At 45.3% G+C, this 17570-nt stretch overlaps 1 protein-coding gene across 1 annotated transcript in view; it reads left to right on the plus strand.

The window, feature by feature from the left end:
- Positions 1 to 6556: 6556 nt before the first annotated feature.
- plcb1 (phospholipase C beta 1) overlaps positions 6557 to 17570 on the plus strand; it is a gene marked incomplete at its 5' end in the record, with an annotated part of 446201 nt that continues 435187 nt past the window's right edge. The window contains one exon of the mRNA XM_033026421.1: positions 6557 to 6631. Coding sequence (XP_032882312.1) covers positions 6557 to 6631 — 75 coding nt within the window. The remainder of the gene's footprint in view (positions 6632 to 17570) is intronic.

Below are 17570 nucleotides of genomic sequence, written 5' to 3' on the forward strand. Positions count from 1 at the left end.
CCTGACCCTGAGTCCAGCCTTACACCTGGCCCCCTATGCTACCCTGATCATCGCTGCTGAGGTTCCCAGTGCTGAACACTCCCGTTGTGCCAGTTTTGACTGCGCACCTAGTACTATTCCAGACCTTGACGCTGGATGCACACTTGGCCTTGCTCCTAGCCCCTCTGCACTGACAATATATCTGGCCCACACATAAAGCCCCATATCTGACCCCCTGGAGATAACCTATTACTTAACCTATTACGTTAAGCATCTATTAAGTCCATAGGTGCTTATCTAATGCGGTAATCTTTTATGGGGCACTTCACAGACCAAATTTTGTATAACAAAATTTTGTATAACAAAATTTGCTACATACATTGGCTTCCTTGTTATCTGACATGCTAGTTACTTTGTCAAAGAAGTCATCAATTGGTTGAACACAATTTCTCATCCATAAAATTACACTCACTCAACTGTATGTATTCTGTTATCATTTCCTTTCTGAACAAACTGTCCTGAAGTCATTTTCACCCCAATATTTTCAGTATTTTGCTGTCTTCCTCTCAACTGGGATTTTTCCGAACTGCGAAGTCCAATAACTAGATATTTAAGCAACATTATTCTATTAAATGTGATCTTGAGAGTACATAATATTTTCTGTTGTATTCATAACACAACAATGATAAAAGATCAACATACATACATTATTATATTACAGTTAATGTATACCAAGGGCAAATTTGTGTTCCAGTGCTCCCCATTCCCAATTACTTTTACATTGAAGTGAATGAAAATCAAACCTCCAGAATGGATGATATTCATTACGTGGTTGGTTGGAGTCAGTATCAGCACAATCACTATATTAAATTTTGAATCTTCAGATATCCTGGTTCAAGCTAAAACTAAAGATAAGTAATAATCTCCTCACACAGTCCCCAGCAAGTATCTCTGTCACTCCTTTAAAATATACCCCTTCTTTGAACAAGCTCTTAAACATCGCATCTGAATCAGTTTCCATCTGATTACACTCCTTGAGGATGTTCATCTACGTGTTCAATTAATAAAACAACAAGATTGGGGACATTGGGGGTGGGTGGTTAGAAATAGTCAGTGAGGTAAACAAACATAATAGTTAGATAGATTAGATATAATTTATTAGATATTAGATATAATTTATTGAGTGGCAAATGACAATAGTGCTACCTTCCCAATATTTAACTGAAGGAAATAATGGGTTATCGGGGCTGTATGTTGTGACAGACAGCCTGACACCTTGCATGTCATTTTAATATTACACTTATCCCATCCCCCTGGATATTCCGGATTAATAAATTAAGATTTTATCAACTAATTACAAATCAGGCTAATTACAAATGAATAACTTTAGGCAACTCCGAAACATGAAGCGCTGAGCGTTGGGATCCAGACATCACGGACAACTGGCCTCAGTTCCCCGCTCACATCTGGCAGTGTTCTCCATCTGAACCAGGGGCCGGGGAGCGTTTTTGAAAGTGGGGGGGCTTAGCGATCACTGGGGGGGTGCCTTGGGGGGAATGTGTGGGAGGGGGGTGTCCCACAGTAGGGACTTTTTTAAATTTGATGTATTAAATGGGCAAGAGACTCTACCCGATATATTCCACTCAAGATTTTATACACCTCTAAAAGATCACCCCTCATCCTCCTGCGCTCTGAGGAATAGAATCCCAGCCTGCTCAACCTCCCCTGAGGTGGGGATCGAACCAGGGTCTCTACTAGATGTTTGCTGAGATATCCAGGCCACAGACGTTGGTGAGACCGCAGTTAGAATATTGTGTTCGGTCCTGGGCACCATGTTACAGGATAGATATTGTCAAGCTTGAAAGGGTTCAGAAAAGATTTACGAGGATGTTGCCAGGACTAGAGGGTGTGAGCTATAGGGAGAGGTTGAGTAGGCTGGGACTCTGTTCCATGGAGCGCAGGAGGATGAGGGGTGATCTTATAGAGGTGTACAAAATCATGAGAGGAATAGATCGGGTAAATGTTTTATCCAGAGTAGGGGAATCGAAGGTGATAGACAATAGGTGCAGAAGTAGGCCATTCGGCCCTTCGAGCCAACACCGCCATTCAATGTGATCATGGCTGATCATCCACAATCCAAAAGGGAAAAGATTTAATAGTATTCCGAGGGGTAACTTTTTCACCCAGAGGGTTGGTGGGTGTATGGAACAAGCTGCTAGAGGAGGTAGTTGAGGCAGGGACTATCCCATCGTTTAAGAAACAGTTGGACAGGTACATGGATAGGACAGGTTTGGAGGGATATGGACCAAGCACAGGCAAGTGGGACTAAGGAGGAAAAAGGAGGAGGAGGAGCCCGAGGGCTGAGGGAGAGCTAAGAAGGGGAGGGGACAGCAAGGGCTAACGGAATTGGGAGAATTCAACATTTATACTGCCCAAGCGGAATATGCACCCGCTGACTTTCTCCAGTACTTTTGTCTACCGTAGCTGGGACATTGTTGGCCGGTGTGGGTGGGTTGGGTTGAAGGGCCTGTTTCCACACTGTATCACTCTACGACTCGATGAGTAAAATCCTGTGTTGTTTAGAAAGCAAACCCGACCCTTTCAGCTGCGATTGAAGCTGGGAGACGAATAAGGATGTAAATCAAAGTCTCTACTCCTCAAGCTAGTTGAACCTTTCCGCGAACCTTTGTCACCTGTTGATGTGAGTTCATGTAAAGGTGTGATGGAAAACACAGCCCCATTCATCCTTTTGTAGAGGTGCCAGGTACTGAATGATTCACGAGACTTAGTACGTACCGTGCTTACTGGCTCCAACACTTAATGGCGGGGATTCCAGTTAGTCATCATGCCCAGAGGGTTTGTTATTAACCCGAAAAGCAAGTGGTGCAGGAAATATTGTATTAAAACCTGACTATGGAATAATAATAATATTATTCATTATTATTCATTATTGTAATTATTATTTTATTATTTATTTAGAACCGAATAAAAGAATAAAAAGCAAGTGTGAAACAGCATACAAAAAACAAAAGAAAAATATTTCTAAAGTGTCATAAACAATATCTATAAATAAATGAAATCGTATGTGTCCGAAAAGGAGCAGGAAGAAGCCAAAGCTGATTAATTCCCACCCAGGACTAGATTAATAATAATAATAATAATAATAATAATAATAATAATAATAATAATAATAATAATAATAATAATAATAATAATAATAATAATAATAATAATAAAAATGATAATAATAATAATAATAATAATAATAATAATAATAATAATAATAATAAATGATGAATATCCTAATTTGAGGAAGGAAATTCTTGCTATTGAGAGAGTGCAGCGTAGGTTTACAAGGTTAATTCCCGGGATGGCGGGACTGTCATATGCTGAGAGAATGGAACAGCTGGGCTTGTACACCCTGGAGTTTAGAAGGATGAAAGGGTATCTCATTGAAACATATAAGATTGTTAAGGGTTTGGACACGATAGAGGCAGGAAACACGTTCCCGATGTTGGGGGAGTCCAGAACCAGGGGCCACAGTTTAAGAATAAGGAGTAAGCCATTTAGAACGGAGACGAGGAAACACTTTTTCTCACAGAGAGTGGTGAGTCTGTGGAATTCTCTGCCTCAGAGGGCGGTGGAGGCCGGTTCTCTGGATGCTTTCAACAGAGAGCTAGATAGGCCTCTTAAAAATAGGGGATATGGGGAGAAGGCAGGAACGGGGTACTGATTGGGGATGATCAGCCATGATCACATTAAATGGCGGTGCTGGCTCGAAGGGCCGAATGGCCTCCTCCTGCACCTATTGTCTATTGTCTATTGAATAAGTTTATCGGCCAAGTATTCACATATCAAGGAATTTGTGTTCAGTTCAGTTGAGAGATACAGCGGGGAAACAGGCCCTTCGGCCCACCCAGTCCGCGCCTACCAGCGATCCCCTGCACACTAACACTATCCCACACACGAAGGAATTGTTTTTTACAATTTACCAAAGGCAATTAACCTGTACGTCTTTGGAGTGTGGAAGGAAACCAGATCACCCGGAGAAAACCCACGCAGGTCACAGGGTGAACGTACAAACTCCGTACAGCAGACAGCATCCGTGTCAAGATCGAACACGGGCATCTGGCGCTGTAAGTCAGTACTTCTACCACTGCGCCAATTTAGTTAATTGTCACGTGTACCGAGGTACGGTGAAAAGCTTTTTGTTGCGTGCTAATCAGTCAGTGGAAAGACAATACATGTTTACAATCGAGCTAATTACAGTGTACAGATACATGATAAGGGAATAATGTTTAGTGCAAGGTAAAGCCAGCAAAGTCCGATCAAGGATAGTCCGAGGGTCACCACAGAGGTAGACGGTAGTTCAGCGCTGCTCTCTGGTTGTGGGGTGAAAACAAACTTGCTGGCACGGGCGAGGAGAAGGTGGGGAATAGTTTTCTTGGGGTGATCTTCTCGAGGCGTATAAAATCATGAGAGGAATAGATCGGGTAGACGCACAGAGTAGGTGAATCGAGGACCAGAGGACATAGGTTTAAGGTGAAGGGGAAAAGATTTAATAGGAATCTGAATGGTGTATGGAATGAGCTGCCACAGGAGGTAGTTGAGGCTTTAACGTTTAAGAAACAGTTAGACAGGTACATGGATAGGACAGGTTTGGAGGGATATGAACCAAATGCGGGCAGGTGGGACTAGTGTAGCTGGGACACGTTGGCTGGTGTGGGCAAGTTGGGCCGAAGGGCCTGTTTCCACACTGTATCACCCTATGATTCTATGACTAAACTAAATGCCTCTAAACATGAATAGGACAGGTCGGGAATCAACCATATTGGTAGTTGTTGAGTCACCAGAGAGGCTTGGCTGGAAGGACTTGAGTGAATTCGATGGGATTTTAATGACAATCCAGTAGATTCGTGCTGGTCTCTCGCTGGTAAACTCGATAGAGAAGACTCGTGCACGATAACTATTTAATGCATCTGCCATCTCCTTGGTTTCCATTATGAATTCCCCAGACTCACTTTGTAAATAACACCACTGCTCACATTGTCGATTCGTGGCGACCATTATTGGGAGTAGCTTTTTCTAAAGCAGGGGGATTATTTATTCATTTCAACATGAGTGCAAATTTATGCTGAGATCACTCGCCCTTGCTTCCCAACCTCTGACTTTTTGCTTTACCTCTGTTGCAACTACATCGGCTGATGAATTAAAAGTTAAAATTAAGAATTATAAGGGCGCAGCGGTAGAGTTGCTGCCTCACAGCGCCAGAGACACGAGTTCGATCCTGACTACGGGTGCTGTCTGTACGGAGTTTGTACGTTCTCCCGCGACCTGCGTGGGTTTTCTCCGGGTGCTCCGGTTTCTTCCCACACTCCAAAGACGTACAGGTTTGTTGGTTAATTGCCGTTTTATAATTGGTACTTGTCCCTAGTGTGTGTAGGATCGTGTTGGTGTGCAGGGATCGCTGGTTGGCATGGACTCGGTGGGCCGAAGGGCCTGTTTCTGGGCTGTATCTCTAAACTAAGCTAAACTAAACCAAAGTAAACTGAATGGTGTGCTATTTCAGAGAGAACTACTTCCAAGTCAAGTCAAGTTTATTCGTCAAATACACATACGAGATGTGCAGTGAAATGAAAAGTGGCAATTCTTCCACATCGAGTTTGAGTTTAGTTGATGGTCACGTGCACCGAGGTACAGTGAAAAGCTTTTTGTTGCGTACCATCCAGTCAGCGAAAAGACAATACATGATTACAATTGAGCCGTCCACAGTGTACAGATACAGAATAAAGGGAATAACGTGAATGGCGGAATAGCGTTGATGGGCCGAATGGCCCAATTCTGCTCCAAGCACCTATGAACCGGGCAAGGAAGTAACCGGTCAGGATACCTTCTACCAGTCCACCTGCCGAGGTTTGTTGGAGTATTTGGTGAATAAACCTTCCGTGTTGTAAATACTTCCTGCAGATCCATGCAAACCCTACCATGTTCAAAAAATCGATTATGAAGAATACAATAAGCTGTGATCAGGCAACTGAACCATCCCACCACACCCAGAGAGCAGCGCTGAACTACTATCTACCTCATTGGTGACCCTCGGACTATCCTTGATCGGATTTTCCTGGCTTTACCTTGCCCTGAACGTTGTTCCCTTATCATGTATCTCTACACTGCAGATGGCTCGATTGTAATCATGTATTGTCTTTCCCCTGACTGGTTAGCATGCAACAAAAGTTTTTCACCGTACCTCGTTACACGTGACAATAAACCAAACTGAACTGAACTAGGATGAATCCACACATCAGTTGTCATCAGGCTATAAGAAATGAGAGTAGAATTAGGCCATTCGACCCATCAAGTCTGTAGATTAGTCTGTCTTTACTATACCTCTGTGTGTGGGTCTCATCATTCAACAACGTCTACTCCGCCATTCAATCGTGGCTGATCTATCCCCATTCTCCTGCCTTCTCCCCATAAGCCCTGACACCCGTACTAATCGAGAATCTATTCCTCTCTGCCGTGAAAACCTCCACCGTGTTCCTTAACGCTTGTTATTTGTGTTTTTGTGCTATCCTGCTCACAGGAGACAGACCTGTTGGAAATCAGCCTCGTCAAAGATGCCAGGACTGGAAAATACGCAAGAAATCCCAAGGTAGGCCTTGTGTGCACTGGCTCCCAGAAATACTGTGCCTCTCTCTCTCTCTCTCTCACTCTTCAGATCCTCCGACTGAAGTCGTAAGCAACGTACGCCCGTACTTGCGATGGTTTTAAGAAAATTGGTCAAGATTTGAGATGCTTTCCATTGTCTGATTACTGAATGGCTAAGATGAATAAGTTGTCCCAAGTTTGTGGACACCCTTGCCTGTGGGCTCTCACTGTGGTTGTGCTTTGGCATCTTGTGCTTGGTTGAACGTTGATATATTGCTTCTCGCCACTAGAGTGTTTTTTTGTTGTTGTTTTTTTTTGGTATCAATAAATAATTTATTTAATTTCAACATGATATAAAAATTTTAAAAAACAAAACCGTTGTGACATACCCACCACCATGTTACAAAACCATCGAACAGCTATGTTACAGATAATAAAATAAATACTATACAAGCCCCGGTAAAGGGGCAAGCATCTGGCTCGGACAAAGCCCTCTAGTCCGCCTCGCTGGCGCCCTGACTCGCGGTGCCACTGGTTGTGTTGGCAGGGATTGAGAGCAGAGGGTTTCGAGAGCTGGACCAATGCGCGCGGCCATGTCTCAAAATCGCTGTTGAAACCGGGTGTTGGTCTGATGTGGTGACTGTCACTTAAGCAAGTGGCTGAACCGTTGTTTGTGGCTGGAGATTGAACTGGAGCTCAGTTCATGCATAGCTGGTGTACCAATGGTACACTTCGCCCATTCTCCTTGTGACACATGCAAGGTATAGAACAGGGATGGGGAACCTTTTCATGTTGGAATGCCGCATGAAGTTAGTTGTAATCTAATAAGGTCGCATCCAAGAAACTTCAATTAGATATACTTCAAAATGTACATTATTTTGTAAAAATCTAACTACTATGTACTAACGTCAAGAAAATGAAAAAAATGTGTTAATTCTAAAGTTAATTAACCTTTTAATGACTTTGTTGTGACTGCTTTTTGTGGGAAAGCATTTGAATATTTGGTGCAACATGGAGGTACACAGTTTCAGATGGTCTTCTAGATGGGTATCCATCATTTATGGCCTTAAGGGCGTCTTGATTTGGGTTAGGTAGGAGAATGTAGATTCGCAGCAATAAGTGGTTGAAAAACAAGCAAGCAGTTTTCGTGCATGTCTAAGTTAATGTACATTCTAGAGTCGCATTAGAACTAAAACGTGAGCATAACTGGTGTTAAAATAGCCCTCATGACTTACTAATGTATTAAATATGGCCGTCTGTCGGGGAGGATTATTTCGTTGAATCTTCTTTTACTCTTTGGTATTTTATATACGTTCATTTTAAGATAAAAATGAAAAATAATAAACGACAAACAAAAACATATTAATAAAAATAAAAGGATTTGTTCTACAAAATTTGGATTCATTCAAAAGGCCGCACTTAATGGCCTAGAAGGACGCATGTTCCCCACCCTTGGTATAGAACATGCCACTGCAATTATATTGGATAGCTAGGAAACATGACATCCACTGTGTTCCCTTTAGCCGTTAGACTTTACAAGTCATAGGAGTAGGATTAGGCCATTCAGCCCATCGAGCCCACTCCGCCATTCAATCAAGGCTGATCTCTGCATCCTCATCCCATTTTGCTGCCTTCTCCCCATAACCCTGACACTCGTTCAAATCAAGAAATTGTCCATCTCGGCCTTAAAAATATCGAGACCCTTCTTCAGATGTTTCCACTGGGTGGGAGAGTCTAGGACCAGAGGTTACAGCCTCAGAATTAAAGGGCGTTCCTTCAGGAAGGAGACGGAGAGTGTGGTGAATCTGTGGAATTCTTTGCCACAGAAGGCTGTGGGGGCCAAGCCAATGGATATTTTGTAAGGCAGAGATTGACAGATTCTTGATTAGCAGTGGGGTGACGGGGGTTGTGGGGAGAAGGCGGGGAGAATGGGGTCAAGGGCCTGTCCCACTGTACGAGGTAATTCAAGAGCTCTCCCGAGTTTAAAAAAACCCCAAACTTGTGGTAAGTACGTAGAATGTATGTTGCGGGTACGTCAGAGCTCGTGGCTCATAACGCTAACGGCAGGTACTCAGGAAACGCAATAACTCGTGAAGTTTTTTTAGCACAGTGAAAAATGTCCACGAGAGCCCCCAGTACCTACGAGCGGCTATTACCGTAATTCTCCGAGTTCGAATCAGGGGAAACTCGGGAGAACTCTTGAATTAGCTCGTACAGTGGGACAGGCCCTTTAGGAGGGAGAGATGGGTCAGCAGTATTTGATGTAAACATCCAGCTCGCACTAGAATAACAACTATAATACAGCGTATTATTGCGTGTAAGATCTTGGTCGAATCCTTCATGGATGGTGGACTATTTCACAATTATCCCAGACAAGAAGTGTACAGTCTTCTGGACTTCTTTTCCTCTGCTGTTCCCTTGCCAATGGTACCAGGGGGTTTAGAAGTGGAAGGCGCGTTTTTACCCCTGAGTTGAGGCTAGTCCTGATCATACCATGGCCAAATCTGGCATATTTTTCTCATAGAATCATACAGCGTTGAAGCAGTCCCTTTCGGCCCAAGTTGCCCACACCTTATGACCAACATGCCCCTTCTACACTAATCCCACATGCCTGCGTTTGGTCCATATCCCACCAAACCTGTCCAATCCATGTACCTGAGGTTTTTATACAGCACAAGTACGTTGTGTTCTACTCGTAATTGGTCTTACGCAAAGACTCAAGTGCATATGTTTTCAGTTTCTCTTCATGGTCCAGGTAGAACAAAAGTTCAAGTGTCCACCCCACCCAATAGCACTTCAATAGACAATAGACAATAGGTGCAGGAGCAAGCCAATTGGCCCTTCGACCCAGCACCGCCATTCAATGTGATCATGGCTGATCATCCCCAATCAGTACCCCGTTCCTGCCTTCTCCCCATATTCTCTGTCTCCGCTATTTTTAAGAGCCCTATCTATCTCTCACTTGAAAGCATCCAGAGAACCGGCCTCCACCGCCCTCTGAGGCAGAGAATTCCACAGACTCACCACTCTCTGTGAGAAAAAGTGTTTCCTCGTCTCCGTTCTAAATGGCTTACCCCTTATTCTTAAACTGTGGCCGCTGGTTCTGGACTAAACAGTGGCCCCTGGTTCAAAACAACATATATGACAATAAATCTCATCATTTTTCCGTGGGCAAATTTAAAGTTTGGTCAACTTTGGGCTATGGGTGGCCTTCTCTGGGTGCTATAGAGAAAGTTTCTGGATACAGCACGGAAACAGGCCCTTCGGCCCACCGAGTTCCCGCCAACCAGTGATCCCCGCACACGAATACTATCCTACACACACATTTTTTACATTTATACCAAACACACTATATTTCCCGAAGCCCATCCCTGACTTGGCTCGAAGTGATGAACAAAATCTCAGTGGTCGCGCGTATTGCCACGTGTACCGAGGTACAGTGAAAATCTTTTTGTTGCGTGCTATCCAGTCAGCGGAAGGACGATACAGGGGTACAGGCGAACAGGTACATGATCAGGTGAATAACGTTTAGCGCAAGCTAAGGTCCAGTAAAAGTCCGATCAACGATAGTCCGAGGGTCTCCAATGAGGTGGATAGTAACTCAGGACTGCCCTCCAGTTGTTGGTAGGATGGTCCATAGAAACATAGAACCATAGAAACATAGAAAATAGGTGCAGGAGGAGGCCATTCGGCCCTTCGAGCCAGCGCCGCCATTCATTGTGATCATGGCTGATCGTCCCCTATCAATAACCCGTGCCTGCCTTCTCCCCATATCCCTTGACTCCACTAGCCCCTAGAGCTCTATCTAACTCTCTCTTAAATCCATCCAGTGACATGGCCTCCACTGCCCTCTGTGGCAGGGAATTCCATAAATTCACAATTCTCTGGGTGAAAGAGGTTTTCTCACCTCAGCCTTAAATGACCTCCCCTTTATTCTAAGACTGTGGCCCCTGGTTCTGGACTCACCCAACATTGGGAACATTTTTCCTGCATCTAGCTTGTCCAGCCCTTTTATAATTTTATATGTTTCTATAAGATCACCCCCTCATCCTTCTAAACTCCAGTGAATACAAGCCTAGCCTAGTCTAGTTGCCTGATCACTGTTCATTCCGTATCCCTTCATGATCCAAGCCAAGAGTCAAGAGGGTTTATTGTCATGTGTCCCAGATAGGACAATGAAATTCTTGCTTGAGATCCTATCATCTATCCAGCACTTCCTGGCGCTTGTTTATCATCATTCTTGTCCAGTGATTGTGCTGTACAGATGAATTACGATCCTGCTGCTTGTCACTGAGTGTTTCGAGTTAATAGTAGCCGATGGCGAGGAATGTGAGAATATTGACGTGTTGTGACATTTCAAAGAAGCTGGTGCTAGTTTTCCCCCGTGTTGGTTTTCCGCATTTCTTTTTTAACTCTTGATCACTTTGTGCATGAGTCACAGGAGCAGAATTAGGCCATTCGGCCCATCTGCCATTCAATCGTGGCTGATCTACTTTGCCCGCTCAACCCCATTCTCCTGCCTCCTCCCCGTAACCATTGACACCCGTACTGATCAAGTCCCCGTCAGATCAGCTATGATTGAATGGTGGAGTAGACTTGATGGGGCGAATGGCCTAATTCTGCTCCTCTCACTTATGGCCTTAAATGAGATAGACTTTCACAAGCCAAAAATCAAAAATGAATGAATGAATGAATACGTTTATTGGCCAAGTATTCACATACAAGGAATTTGCCTTGGTGCTCCGCCCGCAAGCGACAACATGACATACAGTGACAGTTAGGAATGACACATAAAACATTAAACATTAATAATAAAACATTATCGATTAAACATGTGAATTAAATAAAATACCAGAGCAAAAGGAGGTTTTTGGTTATTGAGTGGAGCTACTACTCGTGGAAAATAAGCTGTGGCAGCTTTGACAATCCGGAGTCGCCTTCCAGAGGGAAGTGATTCAAAGAGTTTGTGGCCAAGGTGAGAGGGGTCAGAGATGATCTTACCCACTCGCTTCCTGGCGATGTGGAGTGTGCATTAAGAATCCCATATATATTTATTGCTCTGAGAAATGGCGGTACGGTGGCGCAGCGGCAGAGCTGCTGCCTTACAGCGCCCGAGACCCAGGTTCGATCCAGACCACGGTCTGTACGGAGTTTGTACGTTCAACTTCGGTGAAAATTGTAAATTTAGTTTAGTTTAGTGCTACATTGTGGAAACAGGCCCTTTGGCTTACCAAGTCCACACACTATCCTGCACACACTAGGGACAATTTACTCTCCTTACCGAAGCCAATTAACCTACAAACCTGCACGCCTTTGGAGTGTGGGAGGAAACCGGAGCTCCCGGGGAAAACCCACGCGGTCACAGAGAGAGCGTGCAAACTCCGTACAGACAGCGCCCGTAGTCAGGATCGAACCCGTGTCTCTGGCGCTGAGAGGCAGCAACTCTACCGCTGCGTCACCGTGCCGCACAACTGTTCGCAGTGTGTAGGATAGTGCTAGCGTACGGGGTGATCGCTGGTCGGCGCGGACTCGGTGGGCCAAGGGGCCTGTTTCCGCGCTGTATCTCTGAAGCCTAAACTCGCCAATGTCACTTTACCTCAGGTCCCAATCAACGCTGAACAATGCAGAGACATCCCTCTCACTGAACTGAAAGGATATGACTCTAATTGCTCAAGCAGTTAATTAATAGCATGGCTAATCACATCACCAAAGGAAGAGTTGTTAATGGCATCTCCAAGCACTTCCCACGTCACATTGACGAGCTTCTTGGGGGAAAAACCTATTCCAATAATTCCATTTTGAATGTGAAACATGCTGAACTGACTTGGGGTGGGATAGATTGCCTGCTAATGACTACATCTGGATTGATTTATCAATTCAGGGTGGAGGTTTAGCAGATTGCACATTGAAAAAAAGAATTCAACTTTGTCGCAAGTTTCTATCATATTATTCTGCCCCGGAGATGTATTGTCGACAACAGAGGCAGTTAAGATTAACTGCATGTTATGTCGGTATTTACAGATTGTCCAGGCTGGTTTAGTTGTCAGATGTAATTAAAACTGGCCACTGGAGTCTTGTATTACTTGAGGCTGTGCCCGATCTTCTGAACTTCCCCACATCATTTATTCACCTTGTAATATATGATATAATGTACCGTCTATATCTCTGTGTCTCCTTCTCCCCTGACTCTCAGTCTGAAGAAGGGTCTCGACCCGAAACGTCACCCACTCCTTCTCTCCAGAGATGCTGCCTGACCCGCTGAGTTACTCCAGCATTTTGTGCCTTGCTATAATTTCTTTCTTGTTGAGTTAAAAGCCAATCATTGTTGGTTTGCGGCTGACATTTGCTGAATGTCCGCATTCGATCCCGACTCTTTAGTTAGTGCGGGTCCACCACCGATTTACCGCCAACTGGTGGTCTGGCACCTCCTTTAATCCGGACAAAATTACGAGATTTAGACATAGAAACATAGAAACATAGAAAATAGGTGCAGGAGTAGGCCATTCGGCCCTTCAAGCCTGCACCGCCATTCAATATGATCATGGCTGATCATACAACTCAGTATCCCGTACCTGCCTTCTCTCCATACCCCCTGATCCCTTTAGCCACAAGGGCCACATCTAACTCCCTCTTAAATATAGCCAATGAACTGGCCTCAACTACCTTCTGTGGCAGAGAATTCCAGAGATTCACCACTCTCTGTGTGAAAAATGTTTTTCTCATCTCGGTCCTAAAAGATTTCCCCCTTATCCTTAAACTGTGACCCCTTGTTCTGGACTTCCCCAACATCGGGAACAATCTTCCTGCCTGTCCAACCCCTTAAGAATTTTGTACGTTTCTATAAGATCCCCCCTCCAGCTTCTAAATTCTAGCGAGTACAAGCCGAGTCTATCCAGTCTTTCTTCATATGAAAGTCCTGACATCCCAGGAATCAGTCTGGTGAACCTTCTCTGTACTCCCTCTATGGCAAGAATAAAGACAGACGTAGTTCCTCCCGCACTGTTCAGCGCATCGGGCAGCAAATTTTCGCCATTATGTTCGGTTATGTGCGACGTCTTCCACCCTCGATAGGCTTGTGTCACGGGATTCCAAACCCTTCTGGAATGTTCGCCTCCATGTGAGTTTTGGTCGGCATCTTTTCCTTCTTCCGTCAGGTTGCCATGTCATTGCTATCGTAGGTGCACGTTCTGGTGACATTCTGAGTACATGTCCTGCAGATTTCATCCTGCGTCCCTCTATGTCCTGGCTGAGAGACTATGTTGCAGCTTCCCGGTAGATCTCCTCGTTTGTGATGGGGTCCCTGTAGCTAGTCTTCAGGATCCTCATCAAGCAGCGTTGGATCAGCGTTGGAAATGCATCCAATTTATTTTACATCTTCACATTGATTTTCCATGCCTCACTGGCAGAGAGGGTTGTAGTGAGGACTACGGACTGGTGGAGCTTGACTTTAGCATCATGGATATCCCACCACTGGACCATATTGGCTGCATTGGTCTGAAGACTGACGCAGCTTCACCAATGCCGACCTCTACATCTCCATCTACTGTGAACATGCTGCCAAGATGGGTAAGTCTGGTGGTGATAAATTTTCCACAGGTTCCCCATTGATTATCAGTTGGTCTATTGGCTGCTGGTCTCCAGTCTGCATGGTCACTCTTTAATCCGGACAAAATGACCAGAGCGCGCTTGAGATCCATCCCCCGGGGAAGTACCCCCCGAAAATGTGTCGCCCAGGCCGGGTGAGGGGGCCGATCTCGACCTCATCGGGACTTCCGCGGCCGATCGGCGGGTGGAATTTGTCCACTTGAGGCCGGGGCTCTGGAACTCCGACCCAGCAGATCCAGTCCAATCGCGAGGCCGACTTTGCGGCCCCTCCCCACTTCGGCGGTCCAGGCAGAATGTTCCGGTACATTTGGACTCTTCCCGGAGGCCCTTGACCCCTGTTGGTCTGGCTAAACGGATAACCCGGCGAGGCTCTGGAACCAAGGGTGCAGGAATCTGGGTGGTGGACCTGTAGTAATTCTGTCGCATCGTTGTGATCTGTGGACTCCCAGCTTTGCCGTCTCCCCCCGCGGTCTTTCACCGACATTGCCTTGTCAGGCAAGGTCACGGAGAATCCAAAGAGATTCTACACGTGTATTAAGAGCAAACCACTAACCAGGGGGAGAGAACAGGATGCTTTAAGGATCAACAGTGTCTTCCATGTATTGAGCCACAAGAGATTTGGCGGGATGTGGAATGAGTATTTCGCCACGGTATTTACTGTGGAAAAATACACAGTAAATGAGGGAAGCTCAAAATGAATAGTCTTTTTCCCAGAGTAGGTGAATCGAGAACAAGAGGCTTAAGGTAAAGGGGAAACATTTAATAGGAACTCGAGGGCATTTTTTTTTTTACTTCGTTGATTGGCTTTGAGAGGATTCAAACACCTATTGTTGAAATAGATGGGTTAGACAGGAAGCGATTATGTGTTGGAAGGAACTGTAGATGCTGGTTCACACCAAAGATCCTATAGCGGAGCAAGATAGACTACTCCTGCTAAATACAAAAGGGCTGACTTGTAGTACGTAACGGAGCGGAACGTGGGCCTTTTTTTCATCCATTTCAGTAACCCGACCCGACCCGACCCGACTCGCAGTGTAATCAACGTTGCGGGGGAACTGTTTGTGTTAATAAATGATAATTCTTAAAATGAGAAGATTTTTACCAAATAACTTTTATTTTTACGAGGGTGTTTCCGTAACCGGCTTCCGTCTCCGCACTAGTATCCTACGGGATCTTTGGTGCGGAGACGGAAGCCGGTTACGGAAATGGGGCCGAAAATTACCCATGGAGCTGCCCATGACCGTAATACGTCTTTTTCGTCGAGTGGACCATCTTGCTCGCTATAGGATCTTTGGTTCACACCAAAGATAGACACATAATGCTGGAGTAACTCAGCGAGACAGGCAGCATCTCTGGAGAGAAGGAATGGGTGACGTTTCAGGATCTGAAGAAGGGTCTCGACCTATCCAAGGGCATTATTATATTTTTCTCTACTGATGTCGGATTTTTTTGTGACAAATGTGGTTCGATTTCAAAGCACTAATGAAGATGAAGGAATTTGCCTCTCTGTATTAACACATTCAGAGTGGCCGTCATTAGGCAGCACGGTGGCGCGGCGGCATAGTTGCCGCCTTACAGCGCCAGAGGCCCGGGTTCGATACCGACTGCGGGTGCTGCCCGTACGGAGTTTGTACGTTCTCCCCGTGACCCGTGTGCGTTTTCTCCGGGTGCTCCGGTTTCCTCCCACACTCCAGAGACGTGCAGGTTTGCAGATTAATTGGCCCTCGGTAAAGATTGTAAATTGTCCACAGTGCGTGTAGGATGGTGCTAGTGTAGGATAGTGCTAGGATCGCTGGTTGGCACAGACTCGATGGGCCGAAGGGTCTGTTTTCATGCTGTATCCCTGAAACTGAAGCATCAAAATTCTTGATGCGCTGTTTTGATTTGTAATCGGCTATCACGTGGATGAATCACGTAATAATTATGAATTTATTTTTCCGCACAACGGCTGCAGTTCGGAGACGGTTTGCCGTGCCTTTCATATAGAAATCTTTCTGTGCTGGTGTAAGGGGCGTTATCTTGGTTAATGATAGGGTATCGCTGGGAAAGAAAACTGGAGACCATAAATCTATGATGTATAGAGCGATAAATCCATTACCGAGGCATTATACAGCAGTAAAGCGGTCGATGGATTTTCAGATAATGAGATTTTTTCCGCGCTTAAAAAGAAAATCATTTTGGACAGGGCGGCGCGGAGGCGCAGCGGTAGAGTTGCTGCCTCACAGCGACAAGAGACCCGGGTTTGATCCTGACCTGCCTGTACGGAGTTTGCACGTTCTCCCCATGACCTGCGTGGGTTTTCTCCGGGTGCTCCGGTTTCCTCCCACACTCCAAAGACGTAAAGCTTGGTATAAGTGTAAATTGTCCCTAGTGTGCGTAGGATCGCGTTAGTGTACGGGGTGATCGCTGGTCGGTGCGTGATTGGGTGGGCCGAAGGGTCTGTTTCCCCGCTCTATCGCTGAACAAAACTCATGCATTGTCCTTGAAACCATCGCCGATCATTTTTCACGTCACTGATGCATCCGAATGAGAATGAGAATGCTATGAGAATGCAGCGTGACTTGGACAGTTTGGGGGAGTGGGTAGATGAAGTTTAATGCGGATAAATGTGAGGTTATACTGTTTGGTATCAAAAACAGGAAGGCAGATTACTATCTAAATGGCGTCAAGTTAGGAAAAGGGGAAGTACAACGGGATCTGGGGGTCCTTGTTCATCAGTCTATGAAAGTAACCATGCAGGTACAGCAGGCTGTGAAGAAAGCGAATAGCATGTTGGCCTTCATAACAAGAGGAGTCGAGTATAGGAGCAAAGAGGTCCTTCTGCAGTTGTACAGGGCCCTAGTGAGACCACACCTGGAGTATTGTGTGCAGTTTTGGTCCCCTAATTTGAGGAAGGACATTCTTGCTATTGAGGGAGTGCAGCATAGGTTTACAAGGTTAATTCCCGGGATGGCGGGACTGTCATATGCTGAGAGAATGGAGCGGCTGTGCTTGTACATTCTGGAGTTTAGAAGGATGAGGGGAAGAATCTTATTGAAACATATAAGATTGTTAAGGGTTTGGACATGCTAGAGGCAGGAAACCTTTTTCCCGATGTTGGGGGAGTCCAGAACCAGGGGCCACAGATTAAGAATAAGGGGTAAACCGTTTAGAACGGAGACGAGGAAACAACTTTTCTCACAGAGAGTTGTGAGTCTGTGGAATTCTCTGCCTCAGAGGGCGGTTGAGGCCGGTTTTCTGGATACTTTTAAGAGAGAGCTAGATATGGCTCTTAAAGATAGCCGAGTCAAGGGATATGGGGAGAAGGCAGGAACAGGGTACTGATTGTGGATGATCAG

This window comes from Amblyraja radiata, chromosome 8, assembly GCF_010909765.2.
Source record: "Amblyraja radiata isolate CabotCenter1 chromosome 8, sAmbRad1.1.pri, whole genome shotgun sequence".
NCBI classification, from domain to species: domain Eukaryota; kingdom Metazoa; phylum Chordata; class Chondrichthyes; order Rajiformes; family Rajidae; genus Amblyraja; species Amblyraja radiata.